At 47.3% G+C, this 18,749-nt stretch overlaps 1 protein-coding gene across 2 annotated transcripts; it reads right to left on the reverse strand.

Annotated features, from left to right (window-relative positions):
* Positions 1 to 8,998: 8,998 nt before the first annotated feature.
* On the reverse strand, positions 8,999 to 18,742 carry LOC310880788 (uncharacterized protein). 2 transcript variants are annotated; one of them, XM_083797122.1, is made up of 10 exons: positions 18,513 to 18,742; positions 17,646 to 17,759; positions 15,121 to 16,806; positions 14,449 to 14,548; positions 13,627 to 13,775; positions 13,343 to 13,455; positions 11,702 to 11,791; positions 10,691 to 10,813; positions 10,035 to 10,230; positions 8,999 to 9,403 (listed from the first exon to the last, which is right to left on the reverse strand). In XM_083797122.1, the coding sequence occupies exons 1-9, from the start codon at positions 18,571 to 18,573 to the stop codon at positions 10,045 to 10,047; spliced, it is 2,622 nt and encodes an 873-aa protein (XP_083653248.1). In that variant the 5' UTR covers positions 18,574 to 18,742; the 3' UTR covers positions 8,999 to 9,403; positions 10,035 to 10,044. The 2 variants fall into 2 exon arrangements, with proteins under 2 accessions (XP_083653248.1, XP_083653247.1); XM_083797121.1 differs by having other exon boundaries at positions 8,999 to 10,230.
* Between the last annotated feature and the right edge of the window lie 7 nt (positions 18,743 to 18,749).

The following is an 18,749-nucleotide window of genomic DNA, read 5'->3' on the forward strand; positions in this document are numbered from 1 at the left end:
CCCTGCTTGGACCAGGGGAGTTCTCAGCTGGTCTCGGGGTGCCCAGCAGCCTCCTTGCAGAAAGCAGAGGCTGATGTGGGCCCGTGGCAAATGAAGTCCAGGGGAGAGTCAGGGACGAGGGGAATTTGTTCTTAATAAAGACAAACCTCCACTAAGGAAACAATGAGCTAGGGCTCAAAGGCAAGAGGATGGCTTCAAAACAGTCAAATGTGCAATGCAGATTTGGAGTTTTTTTGTAATGTTTTCCCCTGTACCAGAGGTGGTGTCCAAGTGGCAGATCCCTGCCAGTTCCCTGCAGTTGTTCCTTCTCCTCCCTCCTGCTCTGGGCAGGGAGACTGCTCCCTGGGCACTGACACACCACCACCTCCTACCACCCGAGGGACAAGCCCCTTTCCAGCTCTTCTTTACCACAGCTTTGCAGCGTCTTTCTCTCCTGCTCATGGCCTTCCCCCTCGAGCCACATCCCTCTGCGTGCCCAAGTTCCCTCCCAGCTCACCCGATACTGTTCCACGACCTGAGCAGCCAAACCTGGTGGAGCTTTTGGGGCTGGATTCTTCCCACACTTCACTGCAAACATGTAAACACTGACTCCAGTCTTGACTGTGTTCAGCTTGCTTTGGCAAAGGGGTTGTTGTCCATCCGACCCTGCTCGAGATGCAGCCTGCTATTTAGCCTGCACTATTTAAGTCACCATAAATAGCAACTTTGGCTCTGGCTCCAGGTGTCAGAGGTTGTTTCACTGGAGCAGCTCCCCTGACTCCTGATTAAAAGTCCTTGGCACCTGTTCCTCAGGCCTGAACACAGCCTCCCCTCACGCTGCAGCCTTCTGACCCTGCCAGCCCATCGGCACCCTGCGCGGGGGCACTCGCTGTTGGGGCACCACGGGGCATTCCCAGCCTCCTGTGGCTTGCCAACCCGTGCCAGCTTCTGCAAGCAGAGTGAAGTCATGCCCTCCTCCCTGCACATACCGGGAGACGGCTAAACAAGCCTCGCACACCCTGTACCCTTCCCTCACACACCAGCAGGTATCCTGCCCTGGTGGCAGCCATGTGAGCAGTCCATGTGTCACCCCCTCTCCCCGGGGCAAGAGTCTCCTGGGGCAGGAACCTCCCTTCTGCCCCGTGCTCCTCTCCAGCACCCCGTGCACCTCCTGGCATGGGTCGGCTGGAGCTGCACCCACGCTGGAAAACCAGTGGCACCAGGGCGAGGAAGCGTGGACCAGCTGGGAGGGGAGCAGGAAAGAGGAGGCTGGGAGAACTGAGCCGAAACCCTGAGGATTTCTGGGGAAGTTGTAAAATACCATCATCCTCCCTGGCCCCGACCCAAAAAGGCACACAGCAAAGCCGCTGCTAAGTCTGTGCAATAAAATCCTGCTGCTTTGCGGGGACAGAGTCTCCCCCGGTTCCTGTGCTCGCAGTATATTTGCATCCCAGCTGCGGGTGCTGCCACAGAATATTTAGCTTAAATGTACAGATAAATGAAGGAGGTAATTACATTAGGCAAATGGGGAGAGGAGGCTGCTGCTAACGACTGGCTAGGAGTGTGGTGCAAAGAGCTGTTAACCTTCTGCAAGCCCCAGTACTTCAAATCACTGAATAAATGAAGTTAAGTGCCAGCTGAGGTCCACCACTATCCAGCAGAGGCTTAACTTCAAGCATGCGGTGAAGTCCCACAACATGGGGTTTCTCTCATGTCTTAATGCTTGAAAAAACTACTCGACCTTTGCAAGCAAAGGAAGTTTTCAACATGGGCTATAAATCGCTGGAACAACAACAACAAAAACAAAAAACAGGTCCCTTCTTGGCTTGTCACCTCTGTCATGTCCACATCAGACTCTCACCATACCGGTGGCACAGGACTGAGAGTGTCCGTAGCATTTCAGCTCATGGGAAGGATGTGTGGTTCCTCACCTGCTGTCATCAGTGCAACAGACAGCCCAGGATTTGGTAAATCGAGGCAACATTTTGCCAGTGGTTTTCTGGGATGTTATATGTGAACATTTTTTCGGGAGCAGTAGCAGCTCTCATCTTGCATTGCTGCTATCTGGCAGGTAAATCAAGACTGGAATGTCTCAGCCCTTGAGAAAAGCACCTGACAGCATTGTAGTGGTGGGAAAATTCCTTAAAATAGGAACTGTTTTGCAACTTCAGGGCGATGGACAAATCGACAGTTTAGGTTATAAAGGGGGCAAGATAAGAACACCGCAGCGGCATGCTTTCTGCTGATGGCAGACAAAGATGGCAAGAGTGTTGCAAAGATCCAGGATGAAAGGCTCTTAAAAAAATTCCTTGTTTGTTTAGGTTGCTTTCCCCTCAAAACAACACTTAACCCTTCAAAGTCCACCAGATGGGTTCAGATCTCTGGGAGAGGCTCATTGTGGGACTTAAGGCAGGACTAGACTTTAGGTTGTGTTTAGGTCCATACAGAAATGGTCTAGCCTGAAACCCACAAGCCTAATGGTGGCTTGAGTTTGGAATATGAACCCAGTCTACCTCATACCAACTAGATACCTCTTTCCATCTCATGGGGCATAAACCCACGGAAGACTTCAGTATTTCCTCTCCCAATCACACTTCGGAGATGTCCAAAGTGCCTGCACCAGCTATAGAGGAATCCAAAAGTATCTATTTTCCCAAATAATACTTCATTTATGTGTCTATGCTGGGGAAACTTGCCCTCTTGGCTTCAGATGTTGGCTTTGTTTCAGGGAGAAATTCAGTGGTATTTCATTGGAAACATGCAAAACCAAAGGATTACTTCTCATCAGACAAGAATGTAATCAATAAATGGCACTGTATTGTGAAAGCCATAAATGTAAAGACAAGGAAATCTCTATTTATTGAGTTTTTACTGCTTACTAAATAAGGAAGGAAACAAATGAAGTTACAGGAAAAAAATCCTTCACCAGAATCTGGGTTTACCTCAACAGTCACATTCTCAGAAGTAGTCTGTTGACTCAGGAGAAGTCAGGGTAAAGAGGTATTTGCACTGCACCTGTTTTCCAGTATCACTTAAGGCACAACAGAAGGCAATGTTTTCAGCACAATAACCTGCACGATGTCTTCCGTCTTTGCTGAGTTTGTGCTGGGAATAAGCATGGTTATCTCTGCAGCAAACAAGGAAATACTTTGTTTTCTCAGTGTTGTCCTGGTGCTGCTAAATAGAGGAGTACTGTTTCTTTCTCAAAACAGGTGGGGGAAAATCCCCATTATATTATCATCATGATTAAGCTTTTTTGATAAAATGCTGTGAATCACGGTATTTTGCAGTATTATCAGCTTTATGCGGTTTTAGCCATGATTTATCACAATTCTCTTATTGACAAGCAAATGTGTTGTTCCATAACCTCCAGTGATTTGGGTCAGAAATGTCTGATTGGGTGTGCAAGACCAGGGGAATATAGGAGCTGTAAAACTAAAATTGGCTGAAGATGTGTCTGGCTTGGGAGCCTCACGCCCAGGAGATACCCTCAAGAACCACAGAAGAAAAAGCCCAGATTTTCCAGACCATGAAGTTGTCTGCTTCAAGTGTATTCCCAATAGGAAAAACTTGAGCAGATGTGGTGGGATCCTGCCCAATGCAGCAGCTGTCGGGTGTCCATAGATCTTTCATGGCTTGGCTTAACGCATCCGGTTGTCTACTCTGCCACTTTACCCAAACATAAAACTGAATTTCTCACTGTGCTCTGAGCAGCTACCATGACAAGTGAGTCTGGAAAATGGCTTTTAGTAGGCAACCCAGGTGGCTGAGCAGCACCATGTCCCGACTCCATGCATGTAGACTCCAGTCTTTGTTTCCCATAAATTTGGCACAAGTACTTGGCAAGTGGCAGCAACTGTTGTGTGGTTGTGTGCACACAATTCTTCTCAGGGACTCAAAGCAAACTCCCCAAGCCTGGAGCACTCCTGCCAGCATTTCTACATGCTTAGAGGGAAACAAATACACCACCCTTAGATCAACAACGGGAGCTGTCAATTCCTTTATTCAGGCTCTCTAAACACAGGGTCCTTTCATTAAGGCTATTGCTAACGTTTAATGCCTCTTGCTGTGTTTTCCATTATGAGATGCTCTATATTGCTGAAGGCTCATTTCCAGTTGGGAGCTGGCAATGAGCAATGAGGCCTTTGGTTTCCAGCTGAGCCAGGGGTACTGGATGTAAACCATGTCATGTTTGCCCCTAATGGAGAGATGGGTCTCTTCGTTCTGCCCCACTTCGCACCCTAGTGTTTGCTCAGCAGTTAGCTGAGCCCCAGCAAAATGGTTTTCAAGGCCAGGACACCAGTTCTGGCAGAGAAGAGCAGCCCACGTGTGTGTGCATTCAGACAAGAGGGGGAAAAGAGTTGTAGAGACAGGCACAGGAGTGGAAGTTTTAGGCAAGGAGCAGAAAGTCCGCCCATGTTTTATTAAAAGAAACATGGTGAAAAATATTTTTGCAAAACTGAATGTCACATCATCAAGGAAGCAAACTGCACTAAATGTCACTGGTGGTGAAGGGCATCACGTCTCTGTTCCAGCCCAGATGCTGAAGCCTGATGAAGCCACCGTCCTCTGAGGGACATGGGGAGGACGCTGTGACCCAGGAGTTGGTTCCTTCATTCCCGGAGCTGACCTATGTACTAAGTTGTCCTGTCTGGTTTCAGTTCTGCTCAGTCCCCACTCTTCTCCTTCCTTCTTCATCTTGTGGTTTTCCCTTTTTTTTTCCCACTGTTTGATCATTTCATGTTATCTCTCAAACATTTTTATGAACCAGGAAGAAGCATTTTCCTGGGGTGATAGGCCTGTGACTATGCATTTTATCAGGGAACGTTCTGAATATAATTTTGTGCGGAGCAGCAGGAAAAAAATAGCTCTCTTAGCATTTGTTGTGCCCACGCACGCACCACTGCCTGTTACCTTTCCCCTAGAGATGTGGTAGGGCTCTCTTCCTCCATACACAAGATGAATTGTACTGTTTCGGACAAAGCACCTCCAAAAAGTTCAGAAAGTCACCAAAACCTGCGGCATCACAGACAGGGCAAGCTCAAAGGATCCAAAAGGTTCAATGGATCCAGCAGCTGCTGTGTGAGGCCGGTCTTCAGTTACAGAGCCCCTCAAAGCTGCCTTGCTTCGTGTCAGATATTTGGCTATGAAGAGGGACAGATGCGGGGCTTCAGCTTCCTTTTGACCCACTCTTTGTTGTGTCTCCTTGGAGCTTGGAAGTGAGATGGAGCAGGCAACATGAGTAGTGGTTCTGGATGTCTGCAGAAACCCCACCTCAGCTCCTCCTGTCGCCAAGGAGAGTGGAGCCCATGTCCTGTGTCCCAGTGGACACGGGCATTGCTGCCTATGGGATTTGGTCTTTGGGCATTTGGCTGCTGTGTCCACTTGATCCTTACACCTCCACTTCTTCCTCCTTCACTTTTTCTGCTCCACAAAAGGCTCTTGCCTTAGCGACTGGGACTTGGTTTAATCTGCAGGTGAGCACAGCTGCTGGCAGCTGCAGGCAAGGAGGGCCCGGAGCAATTGCAGGGGGTGATAGGAAGGGGGACGGGGGCTGTGGCAGGCTTTGGGTCGTGCAAGATCTGATAACCTGGTGCAGGAGGACACGGTCCTTCGCAAGGCTGCATGTGGAAGGATGCCGCGGGCAGTTATCGGGCTTAGGGGAATTTTGAGGAGATAAGGAGAGCCTGGTCGGGGCAGAGGCAGCGCTGCTGGTACTCACCCATCCCACAGAACAGTGCACTGAAAGGGAATTCGGGCACTTCCTGCTATTTTAGGGTGTCGTCGCTGCCTGCAGAAGGTGAAGGTGGAACCCATAACGGCGACAAACTGGTTCTGTGCATCTGCCATGACTTCAGCAAAAAGCAGCACGAGTGCTGGGAGTGAACCTGTGACAGATCACAAGGAAGGCTGCTGTGCTACCGGTGGGCGCTGAGGAATTTATTGTGGCTGCTGAGCCCTGGCCAGGTGCAGGGGCCGTGCTGAACTGGCTGTGCAGGACGGAGCTCCCCATCCTGCCCCCCAGCACCACCCCTGGCACGGCCTTGCTCCATCCAGCCCAGGGGGCTGGCAAGTCGGATCCCGTGAGTACCAGGATGGGAACTGAGGCAGAAGGCTGGAAGCTGGCTGGCTTCGTGTCCCTTCACAGCCCACCAACACGTGCTGGATCTGAATGGAGAACCTACACTGAAGGAGCTGAAGGTACAGGACCTCCATTGGAGGTCACTGACCAACAGCCTGGAGCCACCAAGCTGACCACCAGCCCTCACGTGTATGGTTGGCTGTCTCCTGAGTCCCCTTGGCAGTGAGATGCCAGCACCCATGGGAATGGAGCAGGGTAATACACCGAAGCCCCAAAACGCTGCTGCTGCAGAGCCTCAGCCCCAGGTCTGACAGCGCAGTGCATAAGAAGGAGGTGAAAGTGTTGGAGCCATCAGAAACATTTCTAGCTGGGGCAGAAGGGAAGAATATCAGAGTCACAGCTAGAAGTTAATCCAGTTAGTTCTTGCTCTGACTCCAGAAGCCCAATTTCCAGACGGCTGTTTTTTCCCCACAAGATTTGTTACACAGCCAGTTGCTGCTGTCACCCAGCTATCTGTTCTGCCTTGTTCCAAGCCTTGGCACCAAGCTGCTCCATAAATTCATTACTACAGCTGGCACGAATGCTGGGGATGCCCAGATGGCTCTAGACCATCAGAGGTTGTCCTGTTCTTGGCTGGGCAGCACAACACACACAGCCGTCACAGATAGAAATCCAAGCCGGAGCAGCTGAAGACCTGGCGCGGGTTTTAAAATATGCTGTTTCTTTGTTGTCCTTAGTATTTCTCCAAAAAGAGACAAACCAGATTATCTAGTCATTTTGTAGTAATAACCCCAGGCACTTGATGTTATAGGGCGGAGTACCAGGAAGAATGCAGCAAGGTGAGTAGGACATAAAATCATTGCAAGGGGTGTTTTCAGATGCAGTGCCTCAGTAATGCCAAGGAGACCTGAGGGTTTTGATGTGACTGATTATCACCCGATAAGGACTTTCCTTCTGCCTTTTCTCCCAGCTGATGTCCCATCCCAAGCTATAGGCAGATGTTGGCTTTTGTATATGAAGAGCAAGAGCCAAATAGATGAGGACCGCGTCCCTACAGAGCTCCCAGTCTTGGCGTTTCCTTAAGCTGGAGGCTGTCAGGACATTCCAGGCTCTGCCCATGTCTCAAGCCTTCTGGTCGGCTGGTTTCACTCAAGAGGTGGTTGTGATGCCACCCTTCCTCCCTGAACCGCTGCAGTATCAGGTCCACCCACTATACCAACACGCACCCTTATGAAGATGCCATTGAGTCAGTTCCTGTCCCTATGGCACAGCTCTATTCTCAGAAGGGCGAGCTGTTTTCTTCCTGCGACAGGAAAATGCCCTTCTTTATTTTCCATTCTTTTTTTTTTTTTTTTTTCCATTGACATGGATGTCTGGACTGCACAAAGGGCAAAATCAAGGAGGGACGGCCCTTCTTCCTGGGTTGTTTCCAACCCCAGTGGGATTAAAGCGTTGGCTATTTCACAAAGAGGTCCATTCATCAGGTTATTTTGTCTCCCAGAGAGACCTTTCAGGCCTAAAGCCCTCAGAGTCACTGACAATGAAACCAAAACTGGCCCTTCTCAGAAATCTCTTGATTTTCCTCAGTGACTTCAAATTCTTTCTTTGATGGAGGTTTGGGGGCCCCAAATCCCTTCCTGTCCCTCGTCTGTCACACAGTAAAGCACCAATCCTTCCCATTGAGCAGGATGGGAGAGGAACAGCACCAGAAGGGCACACTTAAAATCTCCTCTGAAGAGGGCTGGGCAACAATGTTTGACCCAAACCTACATTTTTAGCAATGAAAAGTATTTTACAAATTCTTGTCAACATCTCAGCATGGATTTAATCTATAATTTTTCAGCAAATTGTTGGAAGAGACCAAATGTTTCTGATGGGAGTATTTTGGATTTGCTGCTTGTAACAGAGCCTTTTTTTCTCTCTCTACTTTCCTTTAAAAATGTTCTGCTTCACCTTGAATGCTGGGAAAACTGGAAATATTACAAATTCTTTTGCCTTGATTTAACTGAAACATGCCATCTAAGTCTCCTCCTCCCTAAGTTATTTCTTTCCAGCTTGCTTGGACACGGGAGAGGTATGGGTGGGGTGAAGAAAGGACTGAACTTAACTGAAGTCTTTCCCTGTCTTGCACCTGTCTCGCAAGGTGGTTCCCTGCCTTGTTCTCCCAGCGTCGTGATACTGGCGTCAACAGTTCCTGTAAGAAACAGGCACCATAGAGAAAGACTGAAGGAGGAAAAAATGGATCCAGGCAAGGCATCTTGTGAAGAATCCAACTCCTTAAACTGCTCTTAGTCTGTGGTACACTAAAATCATAGAATGTTTTGGGTTGGAAGGGACCTTAAAGATCACCTAACTTGGTTCAAAAGTACCATTACATGCAGCACAGGGCAGCAGCATCCATAGTATATTTAAGGGCTGTTTTCCACGGCAAAAGGCTTTGTAATGCTCCTTTCCAGATTAATACTCCTTACCATGCTCCCTCAGATTTTGGTGACAACGTTTTTTAAAAGTTGGTTTAGGAAAGGAGCCAAATTCAGCCTTGGTGTTTATGAACTCATTAGCACTCCCCAGCGTAGCTGGCACCAGGGGGTTGATGTTAGGTATTATTCTCTCTTTCCCTCTTCTCTCCCACCCTAGAAAATACTGCAATTTCATTCACTTGTAAGATCACTTGTGCACAGTTAAGAAACCCCAAAATGCTGAAATCCATAAAACCATGACCTGCAAAGTTTTTTCCAGGTTCTTGCCACAGTTGGTAGCACAGTCCTGTGTGACATATGACAGTTTATTGAAAATATTTTATTGATTTCTGTAAGTCAGTTTTAATAAACACCAAAGAGATACAGTAAGTGGACTGGCAAAATGAGTTCACAAACTCAATTATCTGACATTTTCTTTCTCTGCAGGAAGAGAGCCAGTTCTGTAAAGAACAAGCTGAGAAGGCATGGTTTTGCCACAGTTCACAGAGGTTTAGCTTCTCTGACTGCACAGCATTTATGCTCAAGTTCCAATAGCACTTCAGGTGAAATCAATAAGATTATTCATTGGTTTCAGCTGCAGTTTGATCAGCACCTTGCACCTGAGTCAGGTAAGAGTAATATCAAGAGTTTTCAGAGGCTAAACAAGCCACTAACTGCATGGCCAGGCAGATTTTGCCAAAGAAAACTCTTCATGTTGGTTTGAAACTTCTTGTTACTTCCTCCAGGTCAGTTACCACTCTTGTACAAAGTCTGCACTCTGGAGGAAATGTACCGTGAAGTATGTTCAGTTATGCTAAAAGGCAACAGACCAGCTTCTAGCATCTTCAAACGCAGTGCATACGATTCTTCTGAAATTCAGACTCTGCAGAAGATAAAACGAGAAGGGAGGATCTTCCATAATGCTCCAGCACTTCTAAGGAGATACTATTGGAGTCATCAAAACGGTAATTCCACCCTCACACTAACTGTGAAATACAGAAAACCTCAGATAACAGCACTTGTGGTTAGTGTCGGCTTCCGTGACCTCTACCTGGAGAAGATACACCAAAGACAGCCCCAGCTCCCAAGGCTTCATCTATTTTTAAGAAGTTCACTGTATGCACCAACATGGGACCTGAATACACCTTCCCTTCTCCCTCACGCGTTTCTAGTTCCATGCAGTGTTTATTCCTTAACATATAACTGTGTAGCACTTCAAGATATTCTCTGCCCCAATCAGAAGGCCTTAACTCCTAGTGAAAAGAAAAAAAGCTCCATTACTTTGGGGCTAGTCATTGACGTAACACTTTGTCATGCCAGTGAAAGCTGGCAGTTTCCATAAGTGAAAATTTTACTTCTACAAACTGAGCGAATGTAGTTTAGAAGTCAGCTCTGCACTGCATCCAAAGGTGAACGAGTCACCCCTGCAGCTCAGAAACCTCTCCCATTCCCCAGTTTCACCTCTACACCATTTTCCAGCAAACACCTCCCTCGTGAGCATGCAGCTGCTTGACCTGCACAGAGTCAGAGACGAGTGTGGTTCCCATCAGTGGAGTGCACCGGGGCTCTGGCTGCTGGGGCAGCCGTGCCCACCCCATTTCGCACTGCGTGGCTGTGGTTTGGGTGTTCTTCCTGGCCTTTTGGGGTCCCGGTACCACTGCCAGGAACCGGTGAATGTTTCTTCTGCACCTGCTCCAGTATCTGCAGCACCTGGAATTAGTAAACACAGCTGTAAGCAGGTTACTAGTTAGGAGAAAGAACTAATTTATTCTCCAGGTATTTAAATATGCCCTGTTCTTTTTCAAGCTGCCTGTCTGGGCATATCCTTGGGATTACACTGTCTATTCAAAGGTCTCTGGGACAGGTGTCAATGGAGCGCCTGCTGCACAGAGACCTTGGATCTCAGAGCTCTTTCCCTGAATGAATCAGTCTGACATTGCATGGACCAAGATGGGCCCAGCACAGAGAGGTGCAGTGATGTTTGCAGGACCAGGACACAGGCAACGCGGAGCTCTGTTTTTCTGCTCTTTCATACCAGACTATGATAACTCCTCATGCTATCACAGATTTCTTTATGGAACCAGGGAACTCCCAGTCTGAAATCCACTTAATGGAGATGTGCAAAGCAGAGAGAAAAAGAGAGAAGAAATCAGATCAGGATTAATTTTACCTGAGACTTGGGGATGATACCAACTCTGAAGAATCCTATATTTCCACTGTCAATTTTGGTACAGTCCACAACAGTAGAGGCAATATTCTCTGGAGAAGGACCATCGCAAAGAACTGCATCCACCTGAAGGGCAGTGAAATTTCACAGCAAGCTCAGGCACATAGGCAGAGAGATGGCAGCTTCCCTCTCTCAACATCTCAACAGCAGGCAGCTGTTAAAGGCAGTTCCGCTCCTTCCTACCCCCCTGTGTAACCACTACCTATTGAATTTGGAATAAATGAACTCAGTAAAAGCAAAGAGAGAGCTCTATGGGATGTAAATCAGCAATATAGCAAAGCAGATTTGCATCAGATGAGGAGTTTTGAGGGAGTCCCATCCAAAATCAGACATGTAGAAAAACAATTTATTTTTTTTTGAGTTAGTGGTGGGAGATTTGCACTGCCTCTTGTTTAAAACTGCCTTAAAATAATCTGCCATGAATATATTTTCATAAGTGTAGTATTGTCAGGATTTAGCAGTGAAAAGAAAGACAGCCGTCTGAATGGCCATGGCCATTGTACTTCCAGAACTTACAAAAGTTCTAAAAGCCAGAAATGTTTTAAAGCTCTGGTGCCAGTTTTAGACCAGCTTCAGCTAAAGATGGGAATCTCCAACGGTAGCCAGAGCCCTGACGCATTCAGGCACCATTTGTTTAATTGCTTGTACACAAAGAAGCATCTTTTTTTATTGCTCATAACATCCTGTGTTGGAAGATGAACTAACTCATGTTGCCAAGCCCTAGCTATGCTTTAGAAAATAGAAGCATTTGGGTTTTCCAAAAAGTTTCTTATTTTACACTGTTCTTTCACTCTAGCACCAACATGAGTGACAATGACATCTTTTTAATTACATGCTCTCCCATATTCTTGGTATCATCTGTTGACTTGCCTACTGGGAACAGAATGAGTGTGTTCTCCCATCCCTGTGTCTTTGGGGACCTACAAGGCTGAAAAGACACAAAGCCTCCATTACCTTATCTCCCAGCTTGGCGTACACTTGGTTGTGGTGTGTTGTGTCTGCCTCTCCTGTTGGGTTAGCTGACGTGACCACAATGGGGCCAACCTGGTGGCAGGAAAATGGAAACAAGAGCCCTGAGCATGTTTTGTGGTACAAAACAGATGAGTTGAACTGTGAAGTTCCCTGGCGAATCCACGTGACTCTATAAAGAGCTCAGTGTGACTCTCCCACGTAAACACCCCTTCTGCGTAGGCAACTAAAGTTGGAAGAGACAAATCCCTCCAAAACTGTGTGAGTGACTAAGACCCTGCTGATTTGGGGTTTCCTGACGTTGAATCAGGAAAGAACATTTTATTTTCAAGCAATAGTAATCGCCTAAAAGGTACAATGCCCATCCTAGAAATGCAGCAGTGAGCAGAACAAGCAGGGTGTCACGGTTTCTCTGGCAAAGCCCAGAAATAGAGCGATTAACCGTGGATTTGAGCTGTGCAAAGAACGGCAATTCCTTCATTCAAGGTGAATTTACTAGCAAGGTTATGGGGCTGTATCCACTGTTCTTTGCAATACACCTCCTATAGCTCCTGCAGGTGGGAATAGCAGCCTAACAATGCAATTCCTTCCACCCAGAGCACAGTTACCACTGGCCAAGCCAGAGATCATCATTTTAAAGGCAAGGCTATGGAAGAAAACTGACTCCCAGCACAGTAGGCAGCAGCATCAACATGCTCTCATCCAGAGCTGTGTCAATGTAGCCCGGGGGCAGCGCTCAGCACTGCAGCAGAAAGTTTCCTACCGTGCTTTCTCTGCAGGTTTTATGCCAGTATGCTGCAGCTGATCATGCATTCGCTTGCTGCTGCTGCTGCCAAGAAGAGGTCATGCAGCATGCTGCAGAAGGAGCTTTCTTCCAAGCAGGGATCAGAAAACCATACGGACAAGCCAGCGTCTGGCCTACAGCGCTGTAATAACCTTGAAGCTATAGCAGGATAGGACAGGCTCTAATCCCACGTGTCTGGGCACCCTGAAATGTTTACGTGCTCACCCCATCAACACACAGACATATTCTCCCAGGTTGTTAGTCCAGCAGCTTCTGCCTGAGTAAAGTCACGAAGCAGGGATGCTCAGAACATAGTGCAGGTTGTAACTGATGTTGTTCTACATTTGGGACCCTCCCAGGTTATTCTGGCTTCAAACAAGCCTGTGCTTGCAACAAAAATGTTCAAGATGTTCAAGGCAGGAAATCAGACAATGTGTCTGTTAATTATATCTCTCCTGGCATTCTGATCTGGTGGTCTGTTTTCTTGCTTTTAGCCTCTCTTCTGCAATAAAATCAGCTACCAGCTGTCTGCATAACTCATCCCTTCTTCCTTAATGATGTTTTTCTTGTGGGAGTTATTCAGTTTAGCACTTTTCACTCCCCAGGAGACCACTCTGAACATGCTATCATCCTCACTGCTCTGAGAAAAAAGGTGGGGAGGGGTGACGTGCCAACACCCAGCAAGAGAGTGAGCTGAGTACTGCAGTCTTTCCGTCCTTGACCCCTGAAGCAGCCCAGAAGACCTGGGTGCTGGTGGCTGACCCCACGTCTGCTCCCTGTGCAGTCGAATGGCAGGCCCCACTTGCTAGTAGTGCTGGGATGAGTGCACCCTGACCACTCACCAGGTCGATGAGGTGTGTGGTGACGGAGCAATCAGGGATGCGGATGGCAATGCTCTGAGGGGTACCGACGTATTTAGCAGAGTCCTTCATCCCCAGGAAGTCCACCCATGCACCTGCACAAGGAAGAGTGGCACAGCACTTACTGATGCACGTCCATCCTCACGCAATGGTCTTACCAGAGGTATTGCCACGGAGCTCATGGCATTGCAGAAAAACATGACTTAAAGTTGGAGTTTCAAAGCTAGTGCTCTCCAGAGAGCTTGAAACTAACAGCTTTTCCTCACCTCTGGGAACCACCAAGCTAATTGGAGATGGCCAGGCAGCTTCCATGAAGTCCCAGAGGAGGGGGCTAAACAAATGCTTTGCAGGTTCCAGTTGCTTCAGGCTAGAAATCCAGAGTGACATGGGGCGCTCCTGAGCCTGGCGTTTGGAGCTGTAGAGAGGGCAAGAAAAAAAAAAAAGAGTTTGGAAGTAAGCTAGAATTTATTTTCAAGCTGAAAAAGGAATTGTGTTGGAGAAGCCTAGAGTTAAACAAAGGGTGTGGGCTCTGCTACAGGTCAGCCATCTGTAATAAAAGTAGGACTGTTCAATAGTTGACCTGAAAGGAAGGGACGTGACTGACTGTTCCTGATCATAAATTACAAATCAAGATCTTAGCTTCTTGTGTTGTAAAAAGACCCAGTAAAAGACCCAGTTGCCTAAGTTCTGAGGGGTCCCAGCTGCTTACAAAAGTACAGCTAGAGACATTTGTTAAATACCAGAGGGATTTTGGTTGTGACAACATGTATCTACAAATATATAGAAGGGGTGCCCTCTTTTGACATTTCTTGATCTTTGAGTTTCCTTGTGGTATCCAAGCTACCCGGCTCTGTCACCTGTCAGGAGCCGTTAGTTTGTTGTAAGACAATTCCGGCTCAACTGTTTCCATTTCTCATTTGGATTTTCTGCCCAAGCTCGTCACCTTATTGTTCCTAGGAAAGCTAAGCTATGTGTCTCCTTGCTCTGGGCGGCTGCTATAGCCAGGACTCACTATCAGCTGTACGTCCTAGTGGCCTCCTTAGACTAGCCAGGGAAACCTTCAGTGGGGCAGCGAGACAAACACTTACCGGTGAGCTTTCTCCACAGCATCAGGCCGATTACAGGCTGCCACAAGCACATATACAGTATCTGTGGGGATGCCACAAGTCCCTCCGTTCTTCAGGATATCTGTTGACATGTGAACAGGGCAGAATCCCTTCAGTGACTAGAACTGAGGGGCTGTAATTCACGGAAGAGCTGTCACAGACAAAACAGCCAATTCAGTGCTCTCATATCTCCTTTTCCCAACTAACACAGTATTTCCTCTGACAGTACATTTTCTAGCATTCATCCAAGAAAAGATTTGGTATTTAGGGGAGATCTGAGCCGCGTTCATTTGGGCCAGAAGTCATTCAAACCTGTGGGAAGAGCAAGTACCTTGCTTTCTCTGTGCAAAACTGTCAGTGGTAGCACTAGCCTGGAGGATTCGTGTATCACATATTGGATGTCCAGCAGACAGGGATATGATACAGGACAAACAGCAGCAAAATCACTGCTAAACTGAGGAACCAGTTCTATTTCCCACATAGTGTGTTTTGTTTCAAAGGACATTTGTAACTTGGCCCACTTGGTCAAAATGCAATCAGGTTATTGTGGTTTCCACATCTGGATTGGAAAAACATCCTTTTAATACTGTTCTGCTACAAAATCTCCCAGAATTACCCCTCCACCCCACATTATCCCCTATACATTTCCCTTACCTGCAATTCTCTTGACTGAGGAAGCTTTCCTGGCAGGCAGGTGAAGGCACTTGGTCGTTCCTCCCCCAACACCACTGAGCTGCACAAGGGGCCTACCCATCGGTAAGCAGGAACCCTCAAAGATGCTGTTGAAAAGCGCAGACAGGAAGCAGTAAAAGCTGACCAGACCAAAGATGACAGTAGCAGCAATGTCATAGCCGACTGGAAGAGCACCGACGGCATCCAGCAGGAAGCTGACAGCAATGAGCAAGAAAGTGAGGGAGTAAAAGAACCAGGTGATGTTTAAGAAGAGTGTGCAGAAGACAATGAAGCCATTGAAAAGCATGAAAGCAATGATGCCTACTGCTGTGTGGAAGCTTCTGGTCGTGCCATAGAGGCCACCATACCTTGCCAAGCCCCAGATGATCCACATGACAGCATAGAGAATGAAGGCACTGCTCTCCAGGGTTTTACCCCGGGCAAAGGCCACTGAGCCACCTAGAAACTTAAGGATCCCACCAGCTACCACCACCCATGGGATTACAACAGTAGCGAGTGGAGCCTGTGGGTCCCCTGTCATTGTTATAGCAAAAGAAGCAAGGACGCTGCACGCATAGCCAAGTACTTCTGCATCGGCGTACTTGGAGTACCCTAGGTAGGGAGTGTGAAGGTCTGCCCCTTCACGAAGCTTCAGGAAACTGCTGCGAGCAAGCAGGGCCTTCACAACACCCTGCCCAATTGGGACTTTGGTGCCTGCTTTCACGTTGTACAGGTGAATCAGAGCCATCAAGGCTGAGGCCACAAAGATGGCCACATCCACACCTTGGGGTCCGCCTTCGAAAAATCCCTTGGGACGGCAAGCTAATGCAATGCAGTAGGCCACATAAAACAGCAAATACAGGCCATCCACCAGGCTCTTAAGAGTGAGAAAGAGAGCCAAGACAGCAAAAAGAATTGAAAAAACGACAAGGAATGGGGTAGGGAAGGATGGTTCCTCAGTTTGCCAGACTGGGTATAGAAGGCAATAGCCTCCCGCAAATTTCAGGATGGAAGTGAAACCGAAGAAGGTAGCCATTAGTACATCCATTGCACGGTATGATAAAATGCAGACTCCAATCTGGTAGACCCCAGCTGCCCACAGCCAGGGCATTTGTCCGATAAAAAGTTTGCTAGTGACGCCCAGGAGCCTGCAGCCAAAGACACTGGCAGACAGCATGTTCAGGATCACACCGAAAACCGCAAAATGATTCATGCTACCACTGGTGGGCTGGATCTTCTCATGGGCCTTATTCTTGGCCAGATCTGTGCCGGGGAGGGCAATTTTCTCTTTGGAGAGGAAATAAACAATCCTTCCCAGAGCAAAATAGCCACCAACCAAGCAGACAATCATATAATTGCAAGCCACAGCAGAGGAACCAAAAGACGTGCTATAGTGCATGGCGACTTCATGAGCACTGGCGAGTGAGACAGCAGAAGCAATCAGAGCTAGGATGACCTCTCTGCTAAGGAAGCCCACCACTGCGACAATGAGTAGTGCCAAAGTAAATGTGACCAGGCCAGGCACCAAGGCATTGCGGAAATCACCGGTGTCGTTCAAAACTCCTTGCCCTTCCAGGATGAAGACCACTCCATAGCCACACCAGAACACTGAGATGGTCAGGCAGAGGGACAAGAACAGGGACGCATCTCTTTGGCTTCTCCGAATTCCTATGAAACAAAGGGGAATACAGGCAGAACTGTGATTTTCACAGAGTAAGTTATGGAAAGCCACACTTACGATAGGCAGCTGTGCTACAGCAAGCACATGGTGTCTTGGAACCATGATTACAACACAAGCATGTGGCTGCACAGGTCCTGCATGACTTCAGACAGAGCTAAAATGAGCTTGGGTCAGTCTGCACAGTGCCCCATTACACAGTGTAGACATGACTATAAAGTCTCCCTCAGAGCAAACTGTGTGAACTCACAAGTGTTTGTGCCTCTCCCAGGCTGTCTGATTTGTAGTGGAAAAAATACCAGCTTCCAATCTGGGATTTTCATGTTCTCACTGCTCCAAGTCACAAAAGGAGAAATAATTCAGCATTCATTCTGAATAGCATGGAATTTGTTATAATAAGTGATTTTTCCTCTTAGCCTCACATATTGACAAGCACTTTCAAACCATGGATGCCTAAACTAATCTAAGAAAGCTTGGGAATAATTTTTAGAGAAATTCACTCTCATTTAGAGTATATTCACTCTGTTATATATTCACTGTCTTATATACAGAGAGAGTATATTCACTCTGTTAAAACTCTCAGAGATTGTGATGAAGCATTTGTTCAAAACTATCATTTATTTCTTTGGTTACTTATACAGGAAAAATGTGATGTGCTGATGAAAAAATAGATTGTGAAAAATGTGTGTGTGTTGATTCCCTAAGCAGAATGGATCAGTGATCTAGCAAGACTGACACAGTTCATATAAACCTGTTGGCAAAGCAGACCAAATACTTGTAAAGCTATAGGAGGGGGAGGCCTTGAAGCTGGCCACCCTCCGAGTCTTACCTGCATACGCCAAAAGCGATGATAAAATCAACAGAAGGATTCCTAAAGCTGTGCTGGGGATCACTGGGGCTGCTCTGGGTAAACTGTAGAAATGCACTGCCAGCAAGAGGGATCCTGTGTGTGACAAGGGAGGTGGAAAAAGAGAAAGAGCTTGTAAACTCTGGCCCCTAAAAAACAGGAGAGAACCAGAGTGACAAGAGCAAGCAAAAGAGAAAAAATAACAGTGCAAGATCTGCAAAGAATGAGATCTAGAGGGAGGGTGTTGTAACTTGTTTTGTGTCCAGGGTCTCACCTCTTTCTGGGTGCCCAGTTTTAAGAAACTTGAACTTATTTGTGTTTGAAAGTGCTCCGCCGTTGTCGGATAAAGGTAAAAATTGGATCTCAGATTCCAGTTATACAAAAGGCAGACAGACAAGCACACACACTCTAAAGACAATCCCATAAGCCTTGTGCCTACAGAAAACTAGCCTAAAACTGAAAAGTAGCAGCACTCAGGAAGATGAAATGCAAAGGAGGAAAAGAAAGGGAGTGAACACAGAAAACAGAGCAACAGGGAAGACAGAGAGAGAAAAGGAAGAGAGGAAAATGCATCCAAATAAAAATCATTTATGAAAATGACTATCAAAAAGTTTTGATTTGCTTCCCACTCAAGATGGATTGAGTACAAGAATTCAGGCCAGCGTTTTAAAGCCAAGACAAATATTTTGTTGGCTGCTGAACCAGGCAGAGGGATCTCCGGATCTAAAAGTTTTACCCAAGCAGAGAAGATTCGGAACAAACAGACGTTTTAGCCCCTTCAAAAAGGGGGTTGTCCATGAAAGCTAGTCCCAACCCCATCCTCCCATGCCAAGAAGACTCGATCCCTACCTGCGGAAATGCCCAAGAGCCCTATGGAGTAATGCAGTGACTCAGCTTTTCTGACTGCCATCGCAGAGTCCGCTGAAGACCCAGATGCGGGCTGAAATGCTGCCTCTCTTTCCTCCCTAGCTCTTTATAACCAAACCAACTTCACTGGTCTGTGTTCCTCCCTGCTCTCCACCCCTTTTCCCTACAAACATCTTCTGTTAGTGTGCCTTTCTACATGCGGGAGGAAATGCAAATGAG

This window comes from Anser anser (genome assembly GCF_964211835.1).
Source record: "Anser anser genome assembly, chromosome: 13".
Classification (NCBI taxonomy): Eukaryota; Metazoa; Chordata; class Aves; order Anseriformes; family Anatidae; genus Anser; species Anser anser.

What these genes read in the sequence shown, in the direction of transcription:
- LOC310880788 (XM_083797122.1), bottom strand. Translation starts at nt 18,573, where the DNA reads ATGGCAGTCAGAAAAGCTGAGTCACTGCATTACTCCATAGGGCTCTTG. An exon ending in GCTGTGGAGAAAGCTCACCG is followed by an intron (nt 13,776 to 14,448) that starts GTAAGTGTTTGT and finishes CCCTCTCTACAG; the next exon opens with CTCCAAACGCCAGGCTCAGG. An exon ending in TAGCTTGGTGGTTCCCAGAG is followed by an intron (nt 13,456 to 13,626) that starts GTGAGGAAAAGC and finishes TTCCTTGTGCAG; the next exon opens with GTGCATGGGTGGACTTCCTG.